Source organism: Scardinius erythrophthalmus (genome assembly GCF_964197995.2).
Source record: "Scardinius erythrophthalmus genome assembly, chromosome: 1".
In the NCBI taxonomy this organism is placed as follows: domain Eukaryota; kingdom Metazoa; phylum Chordata; class Actinopteri; order Cypriniformes; family Leuciscidae; genus Scardinius; species Scardinius erythrophthalmus.
This window is the reverse complement of record NC_138221.1, coordinates 4892739-4915611: the sequence shown is the minus strand read 5'-3', so window position 1 is coordinate 4915611 and position 22873 is coordinate 4892739. Positions and strand designations below refer to the sequence as shown.

Genomic DNA, 22873 nt, shown 5'->3' with positions numbered 1-22873 from the left:
CTCAGGTATGATGCAACGTTTGTATGATTTTACGTTTTCTGTGTTCAGAAAAAAGACTGAGCTCTTAATTATTGAAAAAACTGGTTTATTGCTTGTTAAACTGGTGAAAAGTTTTATGCAAGCTGTTGAGGAGAATGTTATGGGACCGAATGAGCTGTAATTCACATCTGTTTGGTGTCATTTCATATGTTCTCAGTAAACCTGCGATGATTGCATACGTTGCATGCTCAGCATACATCTTCGTTTGGTCCTTTCTGGAAGGGTCGAAAGAAAGAATTAGAGGGGGTTACACATGGATCTTCATGTGTCGCTTCAGGTTAGCTTTAATAGAGAAACTCTTCCCGCACTGATCACATGTGTGTGGCTTCTCTCTGGTATGGATCATCATGTGTGTTTTCAGAGATGATGACACACTGAATCTCTTATCACAGTGTGAACACTTATAAGGTTTTTGTCCAGTATGTGTCTTTTTATGTGTTTTCAGAGATGATGACAGACTGAATCTCTTGTCACAGCGTGAACACTTGTAAGGTTTTTCTCCAGTGTGGATCCTCTCATGTGTTTTCAGATTTGCAGACAGACTGAATCTCTTGTCACAGCGTGAACACTTGTAAAGTCTTTCTCCAGTATGTGTCTTTTCATGTCTTTTCAGATGTGATGACTGACTGAATCTCTTGTCACAGTGTGAACACTTGTGAGGTTTTTCTCCAGTATGTGTCTTTTTATGTGTTTTCAGAGATGATGGCACACTGAATCTCTTGTCACAGTGTGAACAATTGTAAGGTTTTTCTCCAGTGTGGATCCTCTCATGTGTTTTCAGAGATGATGACTGACTGAATCTCTTGTCACAGTGTAAACACTTGTAAGGTTTTTCTCCAGTGTGGATCCTCTCATGTGTTTTCAGAGATGAAGACTGACTGAATCTCTTGTCACAGTGTGAACACTTATAAGGTTTTTCTCCAGTGTGAATTCTCTGGTGCAGTTTTAAATTGTCCGCTGTAGTAAAAGTCTTCGCACACTCAAAGCACATGTACTCTCTCACACCAGTGTGAATTTTCTGATGTGCGTGTAAATATTGCAGCAGTGAAAAACTCTTCCCACATACAGAACACGAATATGGCTTCTCCTTCGTATGAACTCTCAGGTGTTTCTTCAGGTCTGATGCACTAAGAAATGCTCTGCCGCATTGATCGCATGTGAACGGCTTCGCTCCGGTGTGAATTATCATGTGTTCTTTAAGATTACGTTTGCATGAGTATCTCTTCCCACATTGATCACATGAGAACGGCTTCTCTCCAGTGTGGATCCTCATGTGACGCTCAAGATTATGTTTGCTTGTGAAACTCTTTCCACACTGAGTGCAGGTTGTAGATTTCTTGGCTCTTCTTTTCTTTAAAAATCTATTTTTAGTCTTTGAGCGACTCAAAGGTTTTCCTCCAGGATGGACATGATGTTCCTCCTCCACTTCACTCAGTTCTTCATTGTCCTCCTTCACTTCACTCAGTACTTCACTGTCCTCCGTCACTTCACTCAGTTCTTCACTCTCCTCCTTCACTTCACTCAGTTCTTCACTCTCCTCCTTCAATTCACTCAGTTCTTCTCTCTCCTCCTTCACTTCACTCAGTTCTTCTCTCTCCTCCTTCACTTCACTCAGTTCTTCACTCTCCTCCTTCACTTCACTCAGTTCTTCACTCTCCTCCTTCACTTCCATCAGGTCTGACATGAAAGAAACAAATGTTACATTTAATTTTCAGTACATCAAAATAATTCAAAGAGAAATATAAAGGACATGAAAGTGCCTTTCATGCCTTTTTATAAATGATTATATGTCCTTGAAACTTTCCATGAATGACGAAAATGTATCTTCCATTTATTATAAAACATTAGCTTTCACTGTTATGCCGATGATACTCAGCTGTATATTTCTTCAAAACCTAACAAACTTACCAATTCACAAGTACCATAGTACTGAGACTGCTGCCATTAGAGTCACAAATGATTTGCTCTTATCATCCAATCATGGTTGTATCCCTCTATAAGTGTTACTCGATCTTAGTGCTGCATTTGACACTATTGACCACAACATTCTTTTAAATAGACTAGAAAATGATGTTGGCATTAGTGGAATTGCACTAGCATAGTTTAAATCATACTTATTTGACCGTTATCAGTTTATAGCAGTAAATGAAGAGATGTCTTATCGATCACAAGTTCAGTGTGGTGTACCACAAGGCTCAGTACTAGGACTGTTGCTGTTCACTCTGTACATGCTACCATTAGGAGATATCATTAGGAAGCATGGCATTAGCTTCCACTGTTATGCTGATGATAATCAGCTGTATATTTCTTCAAAACCCAACGAAACTTACCAATTCACAAAATTTATGGAATGCATAGCTGATATAAAAAATTGGGTGACTAGTAATTTCCTAGTACTAAATTCTGAAAAAAAAAACAGAGATTCTAATTATTTGACAAAAACTTCCTCACGTAATAATCTAGAATACTGTCTAACACTTGATGGCTGCTCTGTTAAGTCTTCGTCGTCGGTTACGAACCTGGGTGTGCTCTTTGATACCAATCTTTCATTTGAAAGTCACGTGTCTAGTATCTGTAAAACTGCATTTTACTATCTTAAAAATATATCTAAATTACGCCATATGCTCTCATTGACAAATGCGGAACAATTAGTTAATGCGTTCATGACCTCAAGGCTAGATTATTGTAATGCTCTACTGGGTGGTTGCCCTGCACGCTTAATAAACAAACTACAGCTGGTTCAAAACGCAGCAGCTCGAGTTCTTACCAGAACCAGGAAGAATGACCATATTAGCCCAGTTCTGTCAACACTACATTGGCTCCCTATTAAACATCGCATACATTTTAAAATATTGCTGATTACCTACAGAGCACTAAATGGTTTAGCTCTGCAGTACTTGAGTGAGCTCTTAACGCATTATAGTCCTTCACATCTATTGCAATCTCAAAATTCCAGCTAGTTGATAATACCTAGAACATTAAAATCGACTGCTGGCGGTAGATCCTTTTCCTATTTAGCACCAAAACTTTGGAACAGTCTTCCTAACATTGTCCAGGAAGCAGACACACTCTGTCAGTTCAAAGCTAGTTTAAAGACACATCTCTACAGTGCGTGCAGAATTATTAGGCACGTTGATTTTCTGATCATATTTTATTCCCAGGAATATTTTGCCAATTCCAAACCATATTAATCTTAATAACTACTATTAATTTTGTATTTAATCATTTTTAAGTGATATATAACTGTTCATGAAGGCTGGAAATGAAAAATGCCTTATTTTCAGGTGTGCAGAATTATTAGGCAAGTTTTCTATTACAGATAAAATAAGCCAAAAAAGAGATTAAACAAAGACTGAAAAGTCAAAAATTATTAAATCCCCATAAGAACAATGCAATATTAATGTAATACTAAAGATTGCAGTTAAGGCATGACCATTGGACAGTGAAATGCTCATTGGGTCAGCAGGGTCAGACAAAAACAGGTAGAGAAGAAAAGACACATATTAACTGCAAAATAATGAAGAATTATGGTGAAGAATTAAGTGTGAAACCATCAGGAACCCTTTAGTCTTCAGCACCACCATTTTCCAGAACTGCAACCTACCTGGAGTCTCCAGAAGAGCAAGGTGTCAGGGGCTCAGAGACTTGGGTTAGGTAAAGAATCCTAAAAAATGACCCCCTCTTAATAAGAATCACAAGCTGAAATGTTGTGAAATACATGAAGACTGTTTTTTTATAGGCTTTATAGACAGACAGATTGAGAGTGACTCTTGAAGGACCAGCACCATAGCCTCTTCTACCACTATTTGAAGAATTCATCTTCCAGAATCTGACAGTAAGTTTTATGAGTTAATTTTTAGTCCATCTCTGCAAAACGGACTTCAGGGTAGGCGATGGACTAAAAATAAACTCCCAAAACTTATTAAAACGTATTCTAGAAGATGAATTCTTCAAATAGTGGTAGAAGAGGCTATGGTGCTGGTCCTTCAAGAGTCACTCTCAATCTGTCTGTCTATAAAGCCTATAAAAAACAGTCTTCATGTATTTCACAACATTTCAGCTTGTGATTCTTATTAAGAGGGGGACATTTTTTAGGATTCTTTACCTAACCCAAGTCTCTGATCTATCATGGCTTTTGAGCGAGCGAAGCATAACAATTGCTCAATAATTGGATGTACAAATGAACACCGAAGGGTCAATACAGAGCTGGGCTTGCTGAACGTCTGAAACTAAAGTCTGGATCACTCTCTTTGGCTCAGCTACACACCTCGGACAAGTAAGTCAACTAATGATATATAAGTGTGTTGCTTTACTGTTTATGGTCACCTAGATTGTTACACGTAGAATGTGGCTGTAACATTAGCCATGCAGCTATGCAGTTTATGAGTGTGAATACACACACTGTAACGCGAGTGTTGTACACTTCTTTGTTATTTGGATAACCGTTTTCCTGTTGGTTAAATGGCGCGCGCGATATCCGCATTTCAAGATCGCAGAGCTTGATGTAATTGTAATAAGATAAATACAGACATTACAGATCTCTCATGAAAAGGCAACAGTAGGTTAGCGTTAGCTACATGATAATAACTGTAAGCCATCCGAATAAAGTACCGTATCCAGACATAATATTTTAAACTAACCATTCGGAAATGTCCTGCTGGAGCCGCTGAGTTGCAACTTCTTCATCCGTTGCTTCTCAATCCGGATCAGATTCTGGGTCAAACTGAAATGCTTGAAAGACTGTGTGTCTTCGTGCCATTGCTATATCCAACGTAAACATGCACGCCACGGTACCGTTGCCGCAGATGGTCAAGGCCACACCCACCCTCCACCTTGCGCCGCCTTTCTCCTCCTCATTAGTATTTAAAGCTACAGACACCGAAACGGCCCGTCTGAAGGAAGCTCATTCTGGGACCGGCTTGTATAAGCGCTATATAAATGAAGATGACTTGACTTGACTAGGCACGAATCCCATGTTTCTTTAGCAAGAACTACGAGGCTGACTCCAGCTCCTTTTTCGCCAGCTCCTTATTCGTCGAACTATTCATTCCACCTTAAAAATGTTGGACGGTTGTTAACCCCTCCCCCTCAGTGCTTTTGGCCGTATTTCTTAAAGGAACAGTTGTATGTGAATTGCAAGCCTGTGGATCGGGCAGCATTTTTCATTTAACAGTGAAAATAAATAGCTTACTCCTGAAAAGATTATCTTGTCTGCCTCTATAAATGGTGTAAGCTATGTGTTAAATTATTATTTTGTAATTACTAAATGTTTTTTTTTTTAAGTATGGAGAAACGTGACATGTTTCCAACTGAGATTTAATGTAATGTAATTTCTGTTCTTTATAAGAAGTTATCCATTACTCCAGTCTAACATGTGTGTGTGTGTGTGTATATGTATGTATGTATGTATGTATGTATGTGTGTGTGTATGTATGTATGTATGTATGTATGTATGTATGTATGTATGTATGTGTGTGTGTGTGTGTGTGTGTGTGTGTGTGTGTGTGTGTGTGTGTGTGTGTGTGTGTGTGTGTCTGTGTGTGTGTGTGTGTGTATACTGGACAAAGCATACTGAAGGTGCCATTACATTAGTATTTCAAAAGTTCTCAAAAAAAACAGGAACGTAGAGACACAGATTAATTCATTCTTAAATGAAATCTTGCATTACAACATTTTCTGATGTGTTATTGTTGAAATATGGTACCCAGAACATGCAACTATATGTGCCGACAAAGCATACTGGAGGTGTCATTACTGTATTATTTCAAAAGTTCTCAAAAAAACAGGAACGTAGAGACATAGATTAATTCATTCTTAAATGAAATCCTGCATTACAACATTTTCTGATGTGTTATTGTTGAAATATGGTACCCAGAACATCCAACTTTATGTGCCGACAAAGCATACTGGAGGTGCCATTACTTTAGTATTTCAAAAGTTCTCAAAAAAACAGGAACGTAGAGGTATAGATTAATTCATTGTTAAATGAAATCCTGCATTACAACATTTTCTGATGTGTTATTATTGATATATGGTACCCAGAACATGCAACTTTATGTGCCGACAAAGCATACGGGAGGTGCCATTACTTTAGTATTTCAAAAGTTCTCAAAAAAACAGGAACGTAGAGGCATAGATAAATTCATTCTCAAATGAAATCTTGCATTACAACATTTTCTGATGTGTTATTGTTGAAATATGGTACCCAGAACATTCAACTTTATGTGCCGACAAAGCATACTGGAGGTGCCATTACTTTAGTATTTCAAAAGTTCTCAAAAAAACAGGAACGTAGAGACACAGATTAATTCATTCTTAAATGAAATCCTGCATTACAACATTTTCTGATGTGTTATTGTTGAAATATGGTACCCAGAACATGCAACTATATGTGCCGACAAAGCATACGGGAGGTGCCATTACTTTAGTATTTCAAAAGTTCTCAAAAAAAGAGGAAGGTAGAGGCATAGATAAATTCATTCTCAAATGAAATCCTGCATTACAACATTTTCTGATGTGTTATTATTGAAATATGGTATCCAGAACATGCCTCTCCATGCAACTTTATGTGCCGACAAAGCATACTGGAGGTGCCATTACTTTAGTATTTCACAAGTTCTCAAAAAACAGGAACGTAGAGGCATAGATAAATTCATTCTTAAATGAAATCTTGCATTACAACATTTTCTGATGTGTTATTGTTGAAATATGGTACCCAGAACATGCCTCTCCATGCAACTTTATGTGCCGACAAAGCATACTGGAGGTGTCATTACTGTATTATTTCAAAAGTTCTCAAAAAACAGGAACGTAGAGACATAGATTAATTCATTCTTAAATGAAATCTTGCATTACAACATTTTCTGATGTGTTATTGTTGAAATATGGTACCCAGAACATGCAACTTTATGTGCCGACAAAGCATACTGGAGGTGCCATTACTTTAGTATTTCAAAAGTTCTCAAAAAAACAGGAACATAGAGGCATAGATAAATTCATTCTTAAATGAAATCTTGCATTACAACATTTTCTGATGTGTTATTGTTGAAATATGGTACCCAGAACATGCCTCTCCATGCAACTTTATGGGGCGACAAAGCATACTGGAGGTGCCATTACTTTAGTATTTCACAAGTTCTCAAAAAAACATGAACGTAGAGGCATAGATTAATTCATTCTTAAATGAAATCCTGCATTACAACATTTTCTGATGTGTTATTGTTGAAATGTGGTACCCAGAACATGCCTCTCCATGCAACTTTATGTGCCAACAAAGCATACTGGAGGTGCCATTACTTTAGTATTTCAAAAGTTCTCAAAAAAACAGGAACGTAGAGGCATAGATTAATTCATTCTTAAATGAAATCCTGCATTACAACATTTTCTGATGTGTTATTGTTGAAATATGGTACCCAGAACATGCAACTATATGTGCCGACAAAGCATACGGGAGGTGCCATTACTTTAGTATTTCAAAAGTTCTCAAAAAAACAGGAAGGTAGAGGCATAGATAAATTCATTCTCAAATGAAATCCTGCATTACAGCATTTTCTGATGTGTTATTATTGAAATATGGTACCCAGAACATGCCTCTCCATGCAACTTTATGTGCCGACAAAGCATACTGGAGGTGCCATTACTTTAGTATTTCAAAAGTTCTCAAAAAAACAGGAACATAGAGGCATAGATTAATTGATTCTTAAATGAAATCCTGCATTACAACATTTTCTGATGTGTTATTATTGAAATATGGTACCCAGAATATGCCTCTCCATGTAACTGTATGGGCCGACTTAGTAATTGATTTAATATATTCTCAAAAATGAGCCTGTACAGGTCTAGATAAACTTTCACTAAAGAGTATGCACACAGCATATGACTCTTTAATCAGTGGTTTCTGTGTCTGAAGGAGCCAGAAAGACGACACTTTTTTATAATATTTATCACCACAAACCAGCGATATACCTAACCAGTTCTAACGCAATAAAGAATAACTTAGACAATACTGCACTACCATAATCATTTATTACAAATAAAACAAATATATTGAACATGTGATGTAACACAATTAACAATCACAATCTTTTATGAAGAAAGAAGTCAATAAATGCGTAGGCCTAGTCCAAACATCTTGTGTGCAGTCATGTTCAGAAGCCATCTGATAATTTAAAAATATATAAATTATTTCACACAGACAATGAATCTATGGCACCGATTATGAGTTGTCATTAAACTACAATGGATGTTGCTTAATAATCTACTTACTACAAATAACAGGATAATCCAGTGTTGAAACACCTTTCTGCTTGAAATCGATTAAATTCTTCAAGCTTAATCAGAATTATTATGGTAAGCTTTAAAACAATAAAGAGAATAATCACACAGAATAAACTTTCTATTTTCACTGACCGCAAATATAATCAGAATCTGCATAGTAATTATGTGTGGTCAAGTGATCTTACCTCCGGTAGTATCACTTCAAGGACAAACGAAACATTATGTGCATCCTCATATCCAGAGCACCTTTAATGTATTCTGCTAAAGCTTCAGTCTGTTAAATGTGCCAGATTATATATGCATTGTGAATATAAAGTTAACTATATATTAAATAATAATTATGTTAATAGTAATAATAACAATACCTTCTTCATTAAAAACAGAAATAAAACAATCTCTCCGAAACACAAAGCTGCATTGAGTGGCATATTCTGGGTACCATATTTCAACAATAACACATCAGAAAATGTTGTAATGCAAGATTTTGTTAAATAATGAATTTATCTATAACTCTACATGCTTGTTTTTTTTTGAGAACTTGTGAAACACTAAAGTAATGAGACCTCCAGTATGCTTCATCGGCACATGAAATTGCATGGAGCGGCATATTCTGGGTACCATATTTCATAAAGAACACATCAGAAAATGTTGTAATTTATGATTTCCTTTAAGAAATGATTTTATCTATACCTCTACGTCCCTATTTTTTTGAGAACTTTTGAAATACTAAAGTAATGGCACTTCCAGTATGCTTTGTCGGCACATATATATTTGCATGTTCTGGGTACCATATTTCAATAATAACATCAGAAAATGTTGTAATGCAGGATTTCTTTTAAGAATGAATTACTCTATGCCTCTACGTTTCTGTTTTTTTGAGAACTTTTGAAATACTAAAGTAATGGCACCTCCAGTATGCTTTGTCGGCACATAAAGTTGCATGGAGAGGCATGTTCTGGGTACCATATTTCAACAATAACACATCAGAAAATGTTGTAATGCAGGATTTCTTTTAAGAATGAATTAATCTATGCATCTACGTTCCTGTTTTTTTGAGAACTTGTGAAATACTAAAGTAATGGCACCTCCAGTATGCTTTGTCGGCACATATATATTTGCATGTTCTGGGTACCATATTTCAATAATAACATCAGAAAATGTTGTAATGCAGGATTTCTTTTAAGAATGAATTAATCTATGCCTCTACATTCCTGTTTTTTTGAGAACTTTTGAAATACTAAAGTAATGGCACCTCCAGTATGCTTTGTCGGCACATAAAGTTGCATGGAGAGGCATGTTCTGGGTACCATATTTCAACAATAACACATCAGAAAATGTTGTAATGCAGGATTTCTTTTAAGAATGAATTAATCTATGCATCTACGTTCCTGTTTTTTTGAGAACTTGTGAAATACTAAAGTAATGGCACCTCCAGTATGCTTTGTCGGCACATAAAGTTGCATGTTCTGGGTACCATATATCAATAATAACACATCAGAAAATGTTGTAATGCAGGATTTCGTTTAAGAATGAATTACTCTATGCCTCTACTTTTTCTGTTTTTTTGAGAACTTTTGAAATACTAAAGTAATGGCACCTCCCGTATGCTTTGTCGGCACATAAAGTTGCATGGAGAGGCATGTTCTGGGTACCATATTTCAACAATAACACATCAGAAAATGTTGTAATGCAGGATTTCATTTAAGAATGAATTAATCTATGCCTCTACGTTCCTGTTTTTTTGAGAACTTGTGAAATACTAAAGTAATGGCACCTCCAGTATGCTTTGTCGGCACATAAAGTTGGATGTTCTGGGTACCATATTTCAATAATAACACATCAGAAAATGTTGTAATGCAGGATTTCATTTAAGAATGAATTACTCTATGCCTCTACGTTCCTGTTTTTTTGAGAACTTTTGAAATACAAAAGTAATGGCACCTCCAGTATGCTTTGTCGGCACATAAAGTTGCATGGAGAGACATGTTCTGGGTACCATATTTCAACAATAACACATCAGAAAATGTTGTAATGCAGGATTTCATTTAAGAATGAATTACTCTATGCCTCTACGTTCCTGTTTTTTTGAGAACTTTTGAAATACAAAAGTAATGGCACCTCCAGTATGCTTTGTCGGCACATAAAGTTGCATGGAGAGACATGTTCTGGGTACCATATTTCAACAATAACACATCAGAAAATGTTGTAATGCAGGATTTCATTTAAGAATGAATTACTCTATGCCTCTACGTTCCTGTTTTTTGAGAACTTTTGAAATACAAAAGTAATGGCACCTCCAGTATGCTTTGTTGGCACATAAAGTTGCATGGAGAGACATGTTCTGGGTACCATATTTCAACAATAACACATCAGAAAATGTTGTAATGCAGGATTTCATTTAAGAATGAATTAATCTATGCCTCTACGTTCCTGTTTTTTTGAGAACTTGTGAAATACCAAAGTAATGGCACCTCCAGTATGCTTTGTCGGCACATATAGTTGCATGGAGAGACATGTTCTGGGTACCACATTTCAACAATAACACATCAGAAAATGTTGTAATGCAGGATTTCATTTAAGAATGAATTAATCTATGCCTCTACGTTCATGTTTTTTTGAGAACTTGTGAAATACTAAAGTAATGGCACCTCCAGTATGCTTTGTCGGCACATAAAGTTGGATGTTCTGGGTACCATATTTCAATAATAACACATAAGAAAATGTTGTAATGCAAGATTTCATTTAAGAATGAATTACTCTATGCCTCTACGTTCCTGTTTTTTTGAGAACTTTTGAAATACTAAAGTAATGGCACCTCCAGTATGCTTTGTCGGCACATATAGTTGCATGGAGAGACATGTTCTGGGTACCACATTTCAACAATAACACATCAGAAAATGTTGTAATGCAGGATTTCATTTAAGAATGAATTAATCTATGCCTCTACGTTCATGTTTTTTGAGAACTTGTGAAATACTAAAGTAATGGCACCTCCCGTATGCTTTGTCGGCACATATAGTTGCATGGAGAGACATGTTCTGGGTACCACATTTCAACAATAACACATCAGAAAATGTTGTAATGCAGGATTTCATTTAAGAATGAATTAATCTATACCTCTACGTTCCTGTTTTTTTGAGAACTTTTGAAATACTAAAGTAATGGCACCTCCAGTATGCTTTGTTGGCACATAGTTACATGTTCTGGGTACCATATGTCTACAATAACACATCAGAAAATGTTGTAATGCAGGATTTCATTTAAGAATGAATTACTCTATGCCTCTACGTTCCTGTTTTTTTGAGAACTTTTGAAATACTAAAGTAATGGCACCTCCAGTATGCTTTGTTGGCACATAGTTACATGTTCTGGGTACCATATGTCTACAATAACACATCAGAAAATGTTGTAATGCAGGATTTCATTTAACAATGAATTAATCTATACCTCTATGTCCCTATTTTTTTGAGAACTTTTGAAATACTAAAGTAATGGCACCTCCCGTATGCTTTGTCGGCACATAAAGTTGCATGTTCTGGGTACCATATATCAATAATAACACATCAGAAAATGTTGTAATGCAGGATTTCATTTAACAATGAATTACTCTATACCTCTATGTCCCTATTTTTTTGAGAACTTTTGAAATACTAAAGTAATGGCACCTCCAGTATGCTTTGTCGGCACATAAAGTTGGATGTTCTGGGTACCATATTTCAATAATAACACATCAGAAAATGTTGTAATGCAGGATTTCGTTTAAGAATGAATTAATCTATACCTCTACGTTCCTGTTTTTTTGAGAACTTTTGAAATACTAAAGTAATGGCACCTCCAGTATGCTTTGTCGGCACATATATATTTACATGTTCTGGGTACCATATTTCAACAATAACACATCAGAAAATGTTGTAATGCAAGATTTCATTTAAGAATGGATTAATCTATGTCTCTACGTTCCTGTTTTTTTGAGAACTTTTGAAATACTAAAGTAATGGCACCTCCAGTATGCTTTGTCGGCACATAAAGTTGGATGTTCTGGGTACCATATTTCAACAATAACACATCAGAAAATGTTGTAATGCAAGATTTCATTTAAGAATGAATTAATCTATGCCTCTACGTTCCTGTTTTTTTGAGAACTTTTAAAATACTAAAGTAATGGCACCTCCAGTATGCTTTGTCGGCACATATATATTTACATGTTCTGGGTACCATATTTCAACAATAACACATCAGAAAATGTTGTAATGCAAGATTTCATTTAAGAATGGATTAATCTATGTCTCTACGTTCCTGTTTTTTTGAGAACTTTTGAAATAATACAGTAATGACACCTCCAGTATGCTTTGTCGGCACATATAGTTGCATGTTCTGGGTACCATATTTCAACAATAACACATCAGAAAATGTTGTAATGCAGGATTTCATTTAAGAATGAATTAATCTGTGTCTCTACGTTCCTGTTTTTTTGAGAACTTTTGAAATACTAAAGTAATGGCACCTCCAGTATGCTTTGTCGGCACATAAAGTTGCATGGAGAGACATGTTCTGGGTACCATATTTCAACAATAACACATCAGAAAATGTTGTAATGCAGGATTTCGTTTAAGAATGAATTACTCTATGCCTCTACGTTCCTGTTTTTTTGAGAACTTTTGAAATACTAAAGTAATGGCACTTCCAGTATGCTTTGTCGGCACATAAAGTTGAATGTTCTGGGTACCATATTTCAACAATAACACATCAGAAAATGTTGTAATGCAAGATTTCATTTAAGAATGAATTAATCTATGCCTCTATGTTCCTGTTTTTTTGAGAACTTTTGAAATACTAAAGTAATGGCACCTCCAGTATGCTTTGTCAGCACATAAAGTTGCATGGAGAGGCATGTTCTGGGTACCATATTTCAATAATAACACATCAGAAAATGTTGTAATGCAGGATTTCATTTGGGAATGAATTTATCTATGCCTCTACCTTCCTGTTTTTTTGAGAACTTTTGAAATACTAAAGTAATGGCACCTCCCGTATGCTTTGTCGGCACATATAGTTGCATGTTCTGGGTACCATATTTCAACAATAACACATCAGAAAATGTTGTAATGCAGGATTTCATTTAAGAATGAATTAATCTATGCCTCTACGTTTCTGTTTTTTTGAGAACTTTTGAAATACTAAAGTAATGGCACCTCCAGTATGCTTTGTTGGCACATAGTTACATGTTCTGTGTACCATATTTCAATAATAACACATCAGAAAATGTTGTAATGCAGTATTTAATTTAAGAATGAATTAATCTATGCCTCTACGTTTCTGTTTTTTTGAGAACTTTTGAAATACTAAAGTAATGGCACCTCCAGTATGCTTTGTTGGCACATAGTTACATGTTCTGTGTACCATATTTCAATAATAACACATCAGAAAATGTTGTAATGCAGTATTTAATTTAAGAATGAATTAATCTATACCTCTATGTCCCTATTTTTTTGAGAACTTTTGAAATACTAAAGTAATGGCACCTCCCGTATACTTTGTCGGCACATAAAGTTGCATGTTCTGGGTACCATATATCAATAATAACACATCAGAAAATGTTGTAATGCAGGATTTCATTTAACAATGAATTAATCTATACCTCTACCTTCCTGTTTTTTTGAGAACTTTTGAAATACTAAAGTAATGGCACCTCCCGTATGCTTTGTCGGCACATATAGTTGCATGTTCTGGGTACCATATTTCAACAATAACACATCAGAAAATGTTGTAATGCAGGATTTCATTTAAGAATGAATTAATCTATGCCTCTACGTTTCTGTTTTTTTGAGAACTTTTGAAATACTAAAGTAATGGCACCTCCAGTATGCTTTGTTGGCACATAGTTACATGTTCTGTGTACCATATTTCAATAATAACACATCAGAAAATGTTGTAATGCAGTATTTAATTTAAGAATGAATTAATCTATACCTCTATGTCCCTATTTTTTTGAGAACTTTTGAAATACTAAAGTAATGGCACCTCCCGTATACTTTGTCGGCACATAAAGTTGCATGTTCTGGGTACCATATATCAATAATAACACATCAGAAAATGTTGTAATGCAGGATTTCATTTAACAATGAATTAATCTATACCTCTACGTTCCTGTTTTTTTGAGAACTTTTGAAATACTAAAGTAATGGCACCTCCAGTATGCTTTGTCGGCACATAAAGTTGGATGTTCTGGGTACCATATTTCAACAATAACACATCAGAAAATGTTGTAATGCAGGATTTCGTTTAAGAATGAATTAATCTATGCCTCTACGTTCCTGTTTTTTTGAGAACTTTTGAAATACTAAAGTAATGGCACCTCCAGTATGCTTTGTTGGCACATAAAGTTGCATGGAGAGACATGTTCTGGGTACCATATTTCAACAATAACACATCAGAAAATGTTGTAATGCAGGATTTCATTTAAGAATGAATTAATCTATGCCTCTACGTTCCTGTTTTTTTGAGAACTTGTGAAATACCAAAGTAATGGCACCTCCAGTATGCTTTGTCGGCACATAAAGTTGGATGTTCTGGGTACCATATTTCAATAATAACACATCAGAAAATGTTGTAATGCAGGATTTCGTTTAAGAATGAATTAATCTATACCTCTACGTTCCTGTTTTTTTGAGAACTTTTGAAATACTAAAGTAATGGCACCTCCAGTATGCTTTGTCGGCACATATATATTTACATGTTCTGGGTACCATATTTCAACAATAACACATCAGAAAATGTTGTAATGCAAGATTTCATTTAAGAATGAATTAATCTATGCCTCTACGTTCCTGTTTTTTTGAGAACTTTTAAAATACTAAAGTAATGGCACCTCCAGTATGCTTTGTCGGCACATATATATTTACATGTTCTGGGTACCATATTTCAACAATAACACATCAGAAAATGTTGTAATGCAAGATTTCATTTAAGAATGGATTAATCTATGTCTCTACGTTCCTGTTTTTTTGAGAACTTTTGAAATAATACAGTAATGACACCTCCAGTATGCTTTGTCGGCACATATAGTTGCATGTTCTGGGTACCATATTTCAACAATAACACATCAGAAAATGTTGTAATGCAGGATTTCATTTAAGAATGAATTAATCTGTGTCTCTACGTTCCTGTTTTTTTTGAGAACTTTTGAAATACTAAAGTAATGGCACCTCCAGTATGCTTTGTTGGCACATAAAGTTGCATGGAGAGACATGTTCTGGGTACCATATTTCAACAATAACACATCAGAAAATGTTGTAATGCAGGATTTCGTTTAAGAATGAATTACTCTATGCCTCTACGTTCCTGTTTTTTTGAGAACTTTTGAAATACTAAAGTAATGGCACTTCCAGTATGCTTTGTCGGCACATAAAGTTGAATGTTCTGGGTACCATATTTCAACAATAACACATCAGAAAATGTTGTAATGCAAGATTTCATTTAAGAATGAATTAATCTATGCCTCTATGTTCCTGTTTTTTTGAGAACTTTTGAAATACTAAAGTAATGGCACCTCCAGTATGCTTTGTCAGCACATAAAGTTGCATGGAGAGGCATGTTCTGGGTACCATATTTCAATAATAACACATCAGAAAATGTTGTAATGCAGGATTTCATTTGGGAATGAATTTATCTATGCCTCTACCTTCCTGTTTTTTTGAGAACTTTTGAAATACTAAAGTAATGGCACCTCCCGTATGCTTTGTCGGCACATAAAGTTGAATGTTCTGGGTACCATATTTCAACAATAACACATCAGAAAATGTTGTAATGCAGGATTTCGTTTAAGAATGAATTAATCTATGTCTCTACGTTCCTGTTTTTTTGAGAACTTTTGAAATACTAAAGTAATGGCACCTCCAGTATGCTTTGTCGGCACATAAAGTTGCATGGAGAGGCATGTTCTGGGTACCATATTTCAATAATAACACATCAGAAAATGTTGTAATGCAGGATTTCGTTTAAGAATGAATTTATCTATGCCTCTACGTTCCTGTTTTTTTGAGAACTTTTGAAATACTAAAGTAATGGCACCTCCAGTATGCTTTGTCGGCACATATATATTTACATGTTCTGGGTACCATATTTCAACAATAACACATCAGAAAATGTTGTAATGCAAGATTTCATTTAAGAATGAATTAATCTATGCCTCTACGTTCCTGTTTTTTTGAGAACTTTTAAAATACTAAAGTAATGGCACCTCCAGTATGCTTTGTCGGCACATATATATTTACATGTTCTGGGTACCATATTTCAACAATAACACATCAGAAAATGTTGTAATGCAAGATTTCATTTAAGAATGGATTAATCTATGTCTCTACGTTCCTGTTTTTTTGAGAACTTTTGAAATAATACAGTAATGACACCTCCAGTATGCTTTGTCGGCACATATAGTTGCATGTTCTGGGTACCATATTTCAACAATAACACATCAGAAAATGTTGTAATGCAGGATTTCATTTAAGAATGAATTAATCTGTGTCTCTACGTTCCTGTTTTTTTTGAGAACTTTTGAAATACTAAAGTAATGGCACCTCCAGTATGCTTTGTTGGCACATAAAGTTGCATGGAGAGACATGTTCTGGGTACCATATTTCAACAATAACACATCAGAAAATGTTGTAATGCAGGATTTCGTTTAAGAATGAATTACTCTATGCCTCTACGTTCCTGTTTTTTTGAGAACTTTTGAAATACTAAAGTAATGGCACTTCCAGTATGCTTTGTCGGCACATAAAGTTGAATGTTCTGGGTACCATATTTCAACAATAACACATCAGAAAATGTTGTAATGCAAGATTTCATTTAAGAATGAATTAATCTATGCCTCTATGTTCCTGTTTTTTTGAGAACTTTTGAAATACTAAAGTAATGGCACCTCCAGTATGCTTTGTCAGCACATAAAGTTGCATGGAGAGGCATGTTCTGGGTACCATATTTCAATAATAACACATCAGAAAATGTTGTAATGCAGGATTTCATTTGGGAATGAATTTATCTATGCCTCTACCTTCCTGTTTTTTTGAGAACTTTTGAAATACTAAAGTAATGGCACTTCCAGTATGCTTTGTCGGCACATAAAGTTGAATGTTCTGGGTACCATATTTCAACAATAACACATCAGAAAATGTTGTAATGCAAGATTTCATTTAAGAATGAATTAATCTATGCCTCTATGTTCCTGTTTTTTTGAGAACTTTTGAAATACTAAAGTAATGGCACCTCCAGTATGCTTTGTCAGCACATAAAGTTGCATGGAGAGGCATGTTCTGGGTACCATATTTCAATAATAACACATCAGAAAATGTTGTAATGCAGGATTTCATTTGGGAATGAATTTATCTATGCCTCTACCTTCCTGTTTTTTTGAGAACTTTTGAAATACTAAAGTAATGGCACCTCCCGTATGCTTTGTCGGCACATATAGTTGCATGTTCTGGGTACCATATTTCAACAATAACACATCAGAAAATGTTGTAATGCAGGATTTCATTTAAGAATGAATTAATCTATGCCTCTACGTTTCTGTTTTTTTGAGAACTTTTGAAATACTAAAGTAATGGCACCTCCAGTATGCTTTGTTGGCACATAGTTACATGTTCTGTGTACCATATTTCAATAATAACACATCAGAAAATGTTGTAATGCAGTATTTAATTTAAGAATGAATTAATCTATGCCTCTACGTTTCTGTTTTTTTGAGAACTTTTGAAATACTAAAGTAATGGCACCTCCAGTATGCTTTGTTGGCACATAGTTACATGTTCTGTGTACCATATTTCAATAATAACACATCAGAAAATGTTGTAATGCAGTATTTAATTTAAGAATGAATTAATCTATACCTCTATGTCCCTATTTTTTTGAGAACTTTTGAAATACTAAAGTAATGGCACCTCCCGTATACTTTGTCGGCACATAAAGTTGCATGTTCTGGGTACCATATATCAATAATAACACATCAGAAAATGTTGTAATGCAGGATTTCATTTAACAATGAATTAATCTATACCTCTACGTTCCTGTTTTTTTGAGAACTTTTGAAATACTAAAGTAATGGCACCTCCAGTATGCTTTGTCGGCACATAAAGTTGGATGTTCTGGGTACCATATTTCAACAATAACACATCAGAAAATGTTGTAATGCAGGATTTCGTTTAAGAATGAATTAATCTATGCCTCTACGTTCCTGTTTTTTTGAGAACTTTTGAAATACTAAAGTAATGGCACCTCCAGTATGCTTTGTCGGCACATATAGTTGCATGGAGAGACATGTTCTGGGTACCATATTTCAACAATAACACATCAGAAAATGTTGTAATGCAGGATTTCATTTAAGAATGAATTAATCTATGCCTCTACGTTCCTGTTTTTTTGAGAACTTGTGAAATACCAAAGTAATGGCACCTCCAGTATGCTTTGTCGGCACATAAAGTTGGATGTTCTGGGTACCATATTTCAATAATAACACATCAGAAAATGTTGTAATGCAGGATTTCGTTTAAGAATGAATTAATCTATACCTCTACGTTCCTGTTTTTTTGAGAACTTTTGAAATACTAAAGTAATGGCACCTCCAGTATGCTTTGTCGGCACATATATATTTACATGTTCTGGGTACCATATTTCAACAATAACACATCAGAAAATGTTGTAATGCAAGATTTCATTTAAGAATGAATTAATCTATGCCTCTACGTTCCTGTTTTTTTGAGAACTTTTAAAATACTAAAGTAATGGCACCTCCAGTATGCTTTGTCGGCACATATATATTTACATGTTCTGGGTACCATATTTCAACAATAACACATCAGAAAATGTTGTAATGCAAGATTTCATTTAAGAATGGATTAATCTATGTCTCTACGTTCCTGTTTTTTTGAGAACTTTTGAAATAATACAGTAATGACACCTCCAGTATGCTTTGTCGGCACATATAGTTGCATGTTCTGGGTACCATATTTCAACAATAACACATCAGAAAATGTTGTAATGCAGGATTTCATTTAAGAATGAATTAATCTGTGTCTCTACGTTCCTGTTTTTTTTGAGAACTTTTGAAATACTAATGTAATGGCACCTTCAGTATGCTTTGTCCAGTATACACACACACACACACAGACACACACACACACACACACACACACACACACACACACACACACACACACACACACACACACACACACACACACACACACATACATACACATACATACATACATACAACCAGTCTTGGGCTACAGGGTGATATGGCTGCTAGCAAGAAAAGAAAATAATCTCAATCCATTGTCTCAGTTTTTACACAAACTGTAGCATTGACTGTATTCATCAACCCTGTTACCAAAGTTACTGTAAGAAGAATCTCTATAACTATGAATAACATATGATATTTGACAAATACAACTTTATCAGTAACTTGGTGTTTACTGACTATTCCTAAAAATATATATTTTGTAAACTATGTTGAAAATGACTAAAATGCTACTGCTGCTTGGGAACCAGATATAAAATAAATGTAAAATAAAACAGTTAAAATAGTATTTAGTTTGATCTGATATTGACAATCAATATAAAAATGTCTCAAACCTCCCATTACTGACCATTTGTTGAAGAAAACCCAGAACATTCTGTACCGTTTCATAGTTGAACTGTTTATCTAAATGTGATGAAGTGCTTGAATGTTTCTAACATGAATGTTCTTCAGCATCATGAATGAATGAAGAATAAACACCAACCTCTTTGTTCTTCAGGATCTTCAGTGTGTTTCATTCTGCAGGGTTCTGGATCACTCATGTTCTATGTTTCTAGATACCTATATTTTAATGAAGAAGCAGAAAAATGTTACGATTAGCAATAAAAATAATAAAAATAATTAATTAATTGGCATCAGTTACTGTAGATTGACAGACATAAATGCTTAGAAGTGTCATTTATTATATAAAAAAACTCAGTGATTTATATTTTTGATTTTGGCAGTTCAGCTCCTCCCACAATGGAATACATCATCAGTGAAGCTCCTCCCACACTGTAATCACATCATCAGTGAAGCTCCTCCCACTGTAATTCATCATCAGTGAAGCTCCTCCCACAGTAATTCTCCAATAAATGCTGTAAATTCCCATCAGCTACAAGTGAAGACGAGCATCAGAGCATCAGATAAAATAATATAAATAATTTTAATTCTTCCCAATATAAATAATGGTAAGAAAAACAGAACAAAATCATGAAAACAGAAATAATAGATACATAAAGTAGCCAACAAATCCCCTCAGTCTGCTGACACCAATGAAATGAGCTTTAAAGTCCCTGTAAAGTCAAAATTAAGTATGTGTTCTGAGTTTGTCACACCACAGAAAAATGTGTTATTAGCCACCCAGTCAAATTTTAATGATAAAAAAAGCCGGCAAGTAAATCAAATAAGCGATCAAAATCTTGAAAAAATGAGCAGTAGTCTCTGCTCTCAAACGCTGGGGGCGTGTCCGCTGGCTGCGCTGAAACCACGCCCACTCGCGGGAAAGCACGCTGCCGCCGACTCACAACAACACTCAACTGTCACCGCTACAGCCGGAAAGGATGCTCCTAGCAGCTTAATTTGTTTTACAAAGCCATACATGTTCGAGCCTGGACTACCTACTATAATTATAACATAAGCACACAAGGCAACTTACACTCATTGGTGGGCACGCACTGCCGACGATGGCACCAGTTGTCGGCGCGACGGGAGGATGAAGGCCGAGGCGGGAGATAGTCGGTTCGGCCACATTCACCAGTAACTGCGGATTATCAGTGAATGAATCCCAGTTGTCTCCGACGAAAGTTTATAAAACTATCCCGTGTAAAATGATCACTACAGAGGCGGGTTTTGGCGGTGATCCTCAGCTCTCCATCATGTGGCTCTTCACAAAATTAATCCACCTCTTGTTGATATGATAGTTTTTCGGAAATTTAAATAAGGACACCGATCTGTTTTGTACGTGATCGCATCCAGGTAATACGCATTTCCGTGACGAAGGCATAGCTAGCTAGCAAACTGTAGGATGTAGTAAATAATCGTACTGACAGTAACTCGCGATTGAGTTGCAAACTTATGTGAATGGGGCTCCAGTGCGTCATCAAGTAGGGGCGTGTCCAATAGCTCAGGGGGCCTCAGTGCGTCATCGAGCCCCCGTTTTAGCCCCGCCCAAAAAATCCGGAACACAGCAACGGTGAAAAACTGTTTAACGGTCTAACTCCACAATTCAGTACTTCACAGTGCACAGTCTTTGTAATATGATTTAGCAATACATTTCTAACATTTATAATGTGTTTAGAACTTTTTTTTTGAATTGCCTTTACAGGGACTTTAAGTGACAATTTACAGGAGATCTGAAGACATCAGCATAATAAATGAGGTGAAAACAGGGACTATTGTCATGAAATAAAGAGTGTTTTCAGCAGATCTGTTAATATTGATGAGCCTCAGACTATCAACACTCATTCAACAAGCCATTCAGGATCATCAGCAGATCATCTCACTTTATTCTGAGTGTTTGCTGTTAGAAACACATTATTTGAGTCGGGATATATGATAAAAGTCAGTAAAACTGCTCTACTGAAAGATATCTCACAGTGTAACATAAATCATCAATAATAAAACAAAATAATTAAATAACCTCTCTTTATGAACCTCTTCGGGCAAAAAACTACAACACATAATATGTGAATCTAAATATAGTTCGACTTTACAATAACTACTTATTGCAATAAAGTAATTCCATCATTAACATGTTACATATTCGTACAGAAAACAGTTCTCACTCCAAACATCGAAACAATCACACAAACGAACACAACATCGCTCAGGTCTGAATGAACTCAACATATTCTCCTCATGCTCGCTGCTGCTGCACTAAATGCTTATTTCAGAAGGAAGACGCCAGAAAAGACGCACAAGTATCGCTGTGATCGATGAAAACAATACAGAAATGAGTCTGTCGCTTAATCAAACTGTGTAAAGTGTGTGTGATGGTTGTGTAAATATGAGAAATACCGTGAACTGCTCTCCTCTCCTCAGAAGACTCGACACTGAAACTCTCAATGACGGAAGAGACGGCGCGAGCGAGCGGTGACGTCATCAGCCCCCAAAGCACGCGGCCACGCGCGTACGGGACACCCCCGCAGCCAATCAGGGCCACGCAGATTCAGCTTTACTAGTAGCCTTCCATTATTATTACTATTTTAGAACTGAAGTGACTCTAGTTACTAAAGGGGAAAGGAACTTTTTCAAGTGAAGCACAAAATAGTCAGAATAATTTCCTTACTAAAGAAAAAACACTATTCTATTCTATACACTATACTATTTTTAATGAGTAATTCCTTATTTTAATTTTAGAATAAAAAGTAGGCCTAATTAAATTACAGTAAGGAATTAATTAGTTAGTACTGCATTACACAACACTGATTTCACAATTATGATGATAGAGCACATCCTGTATTTTAAAGGTACAATATGCAAGATCTGCCGCAAGAGGGC

General features: G+C 35.5%; 2 protein-coding genes across 2 annotated transcripts in view; both read right to left on the bottom strand.

The window, feature by feature from the left end:
- LOC308703142 (uncharacterized protein) overlaps positions 1-22873 on the bottom strand; it is an 88934-nt gene that overhangs the window by 29692 nt on the left and 36369 nt on the right. The gene's annotated exons all lie outside the window — the stretch shown is intronic.
- On the bottom strand, positions 30-22448 carry LOC308703163 (uncharacterized protein). The gene is made up of 3 exons (XM_081386487.1): positions 22391-22448; positions 20097-20173; positions 30-1716 (listed from the first exon to the last, which is right to left on the bottom strand). Exons 2-3 carry the CDS (start codon positions 20152-20154, stop codon positions 287-289), a joined length of 1488 nt encoding a protein of 495 aa, XP_081242613.1. The 5' UTR covers positions 20155-20173; positions 22391-22448; the 3' UTR covers positions 30-286.

Coding starts and splice junctions, on each gene's coding strand:
- LOC308703163 (XM_081386487.1), bottom strand. CDS start 20,154: ATGAGTGATCCAGAACCCTGCAGAATGAAACACACTGAAGATCCTGAA. Junction 1,717..20,096: donor AGATCCTGAAGAACAAAGAG/GTTGGTGTTTAT, acceptor CTTTCATGTCAG/ACCTGATGGAAGTGAAGGAG.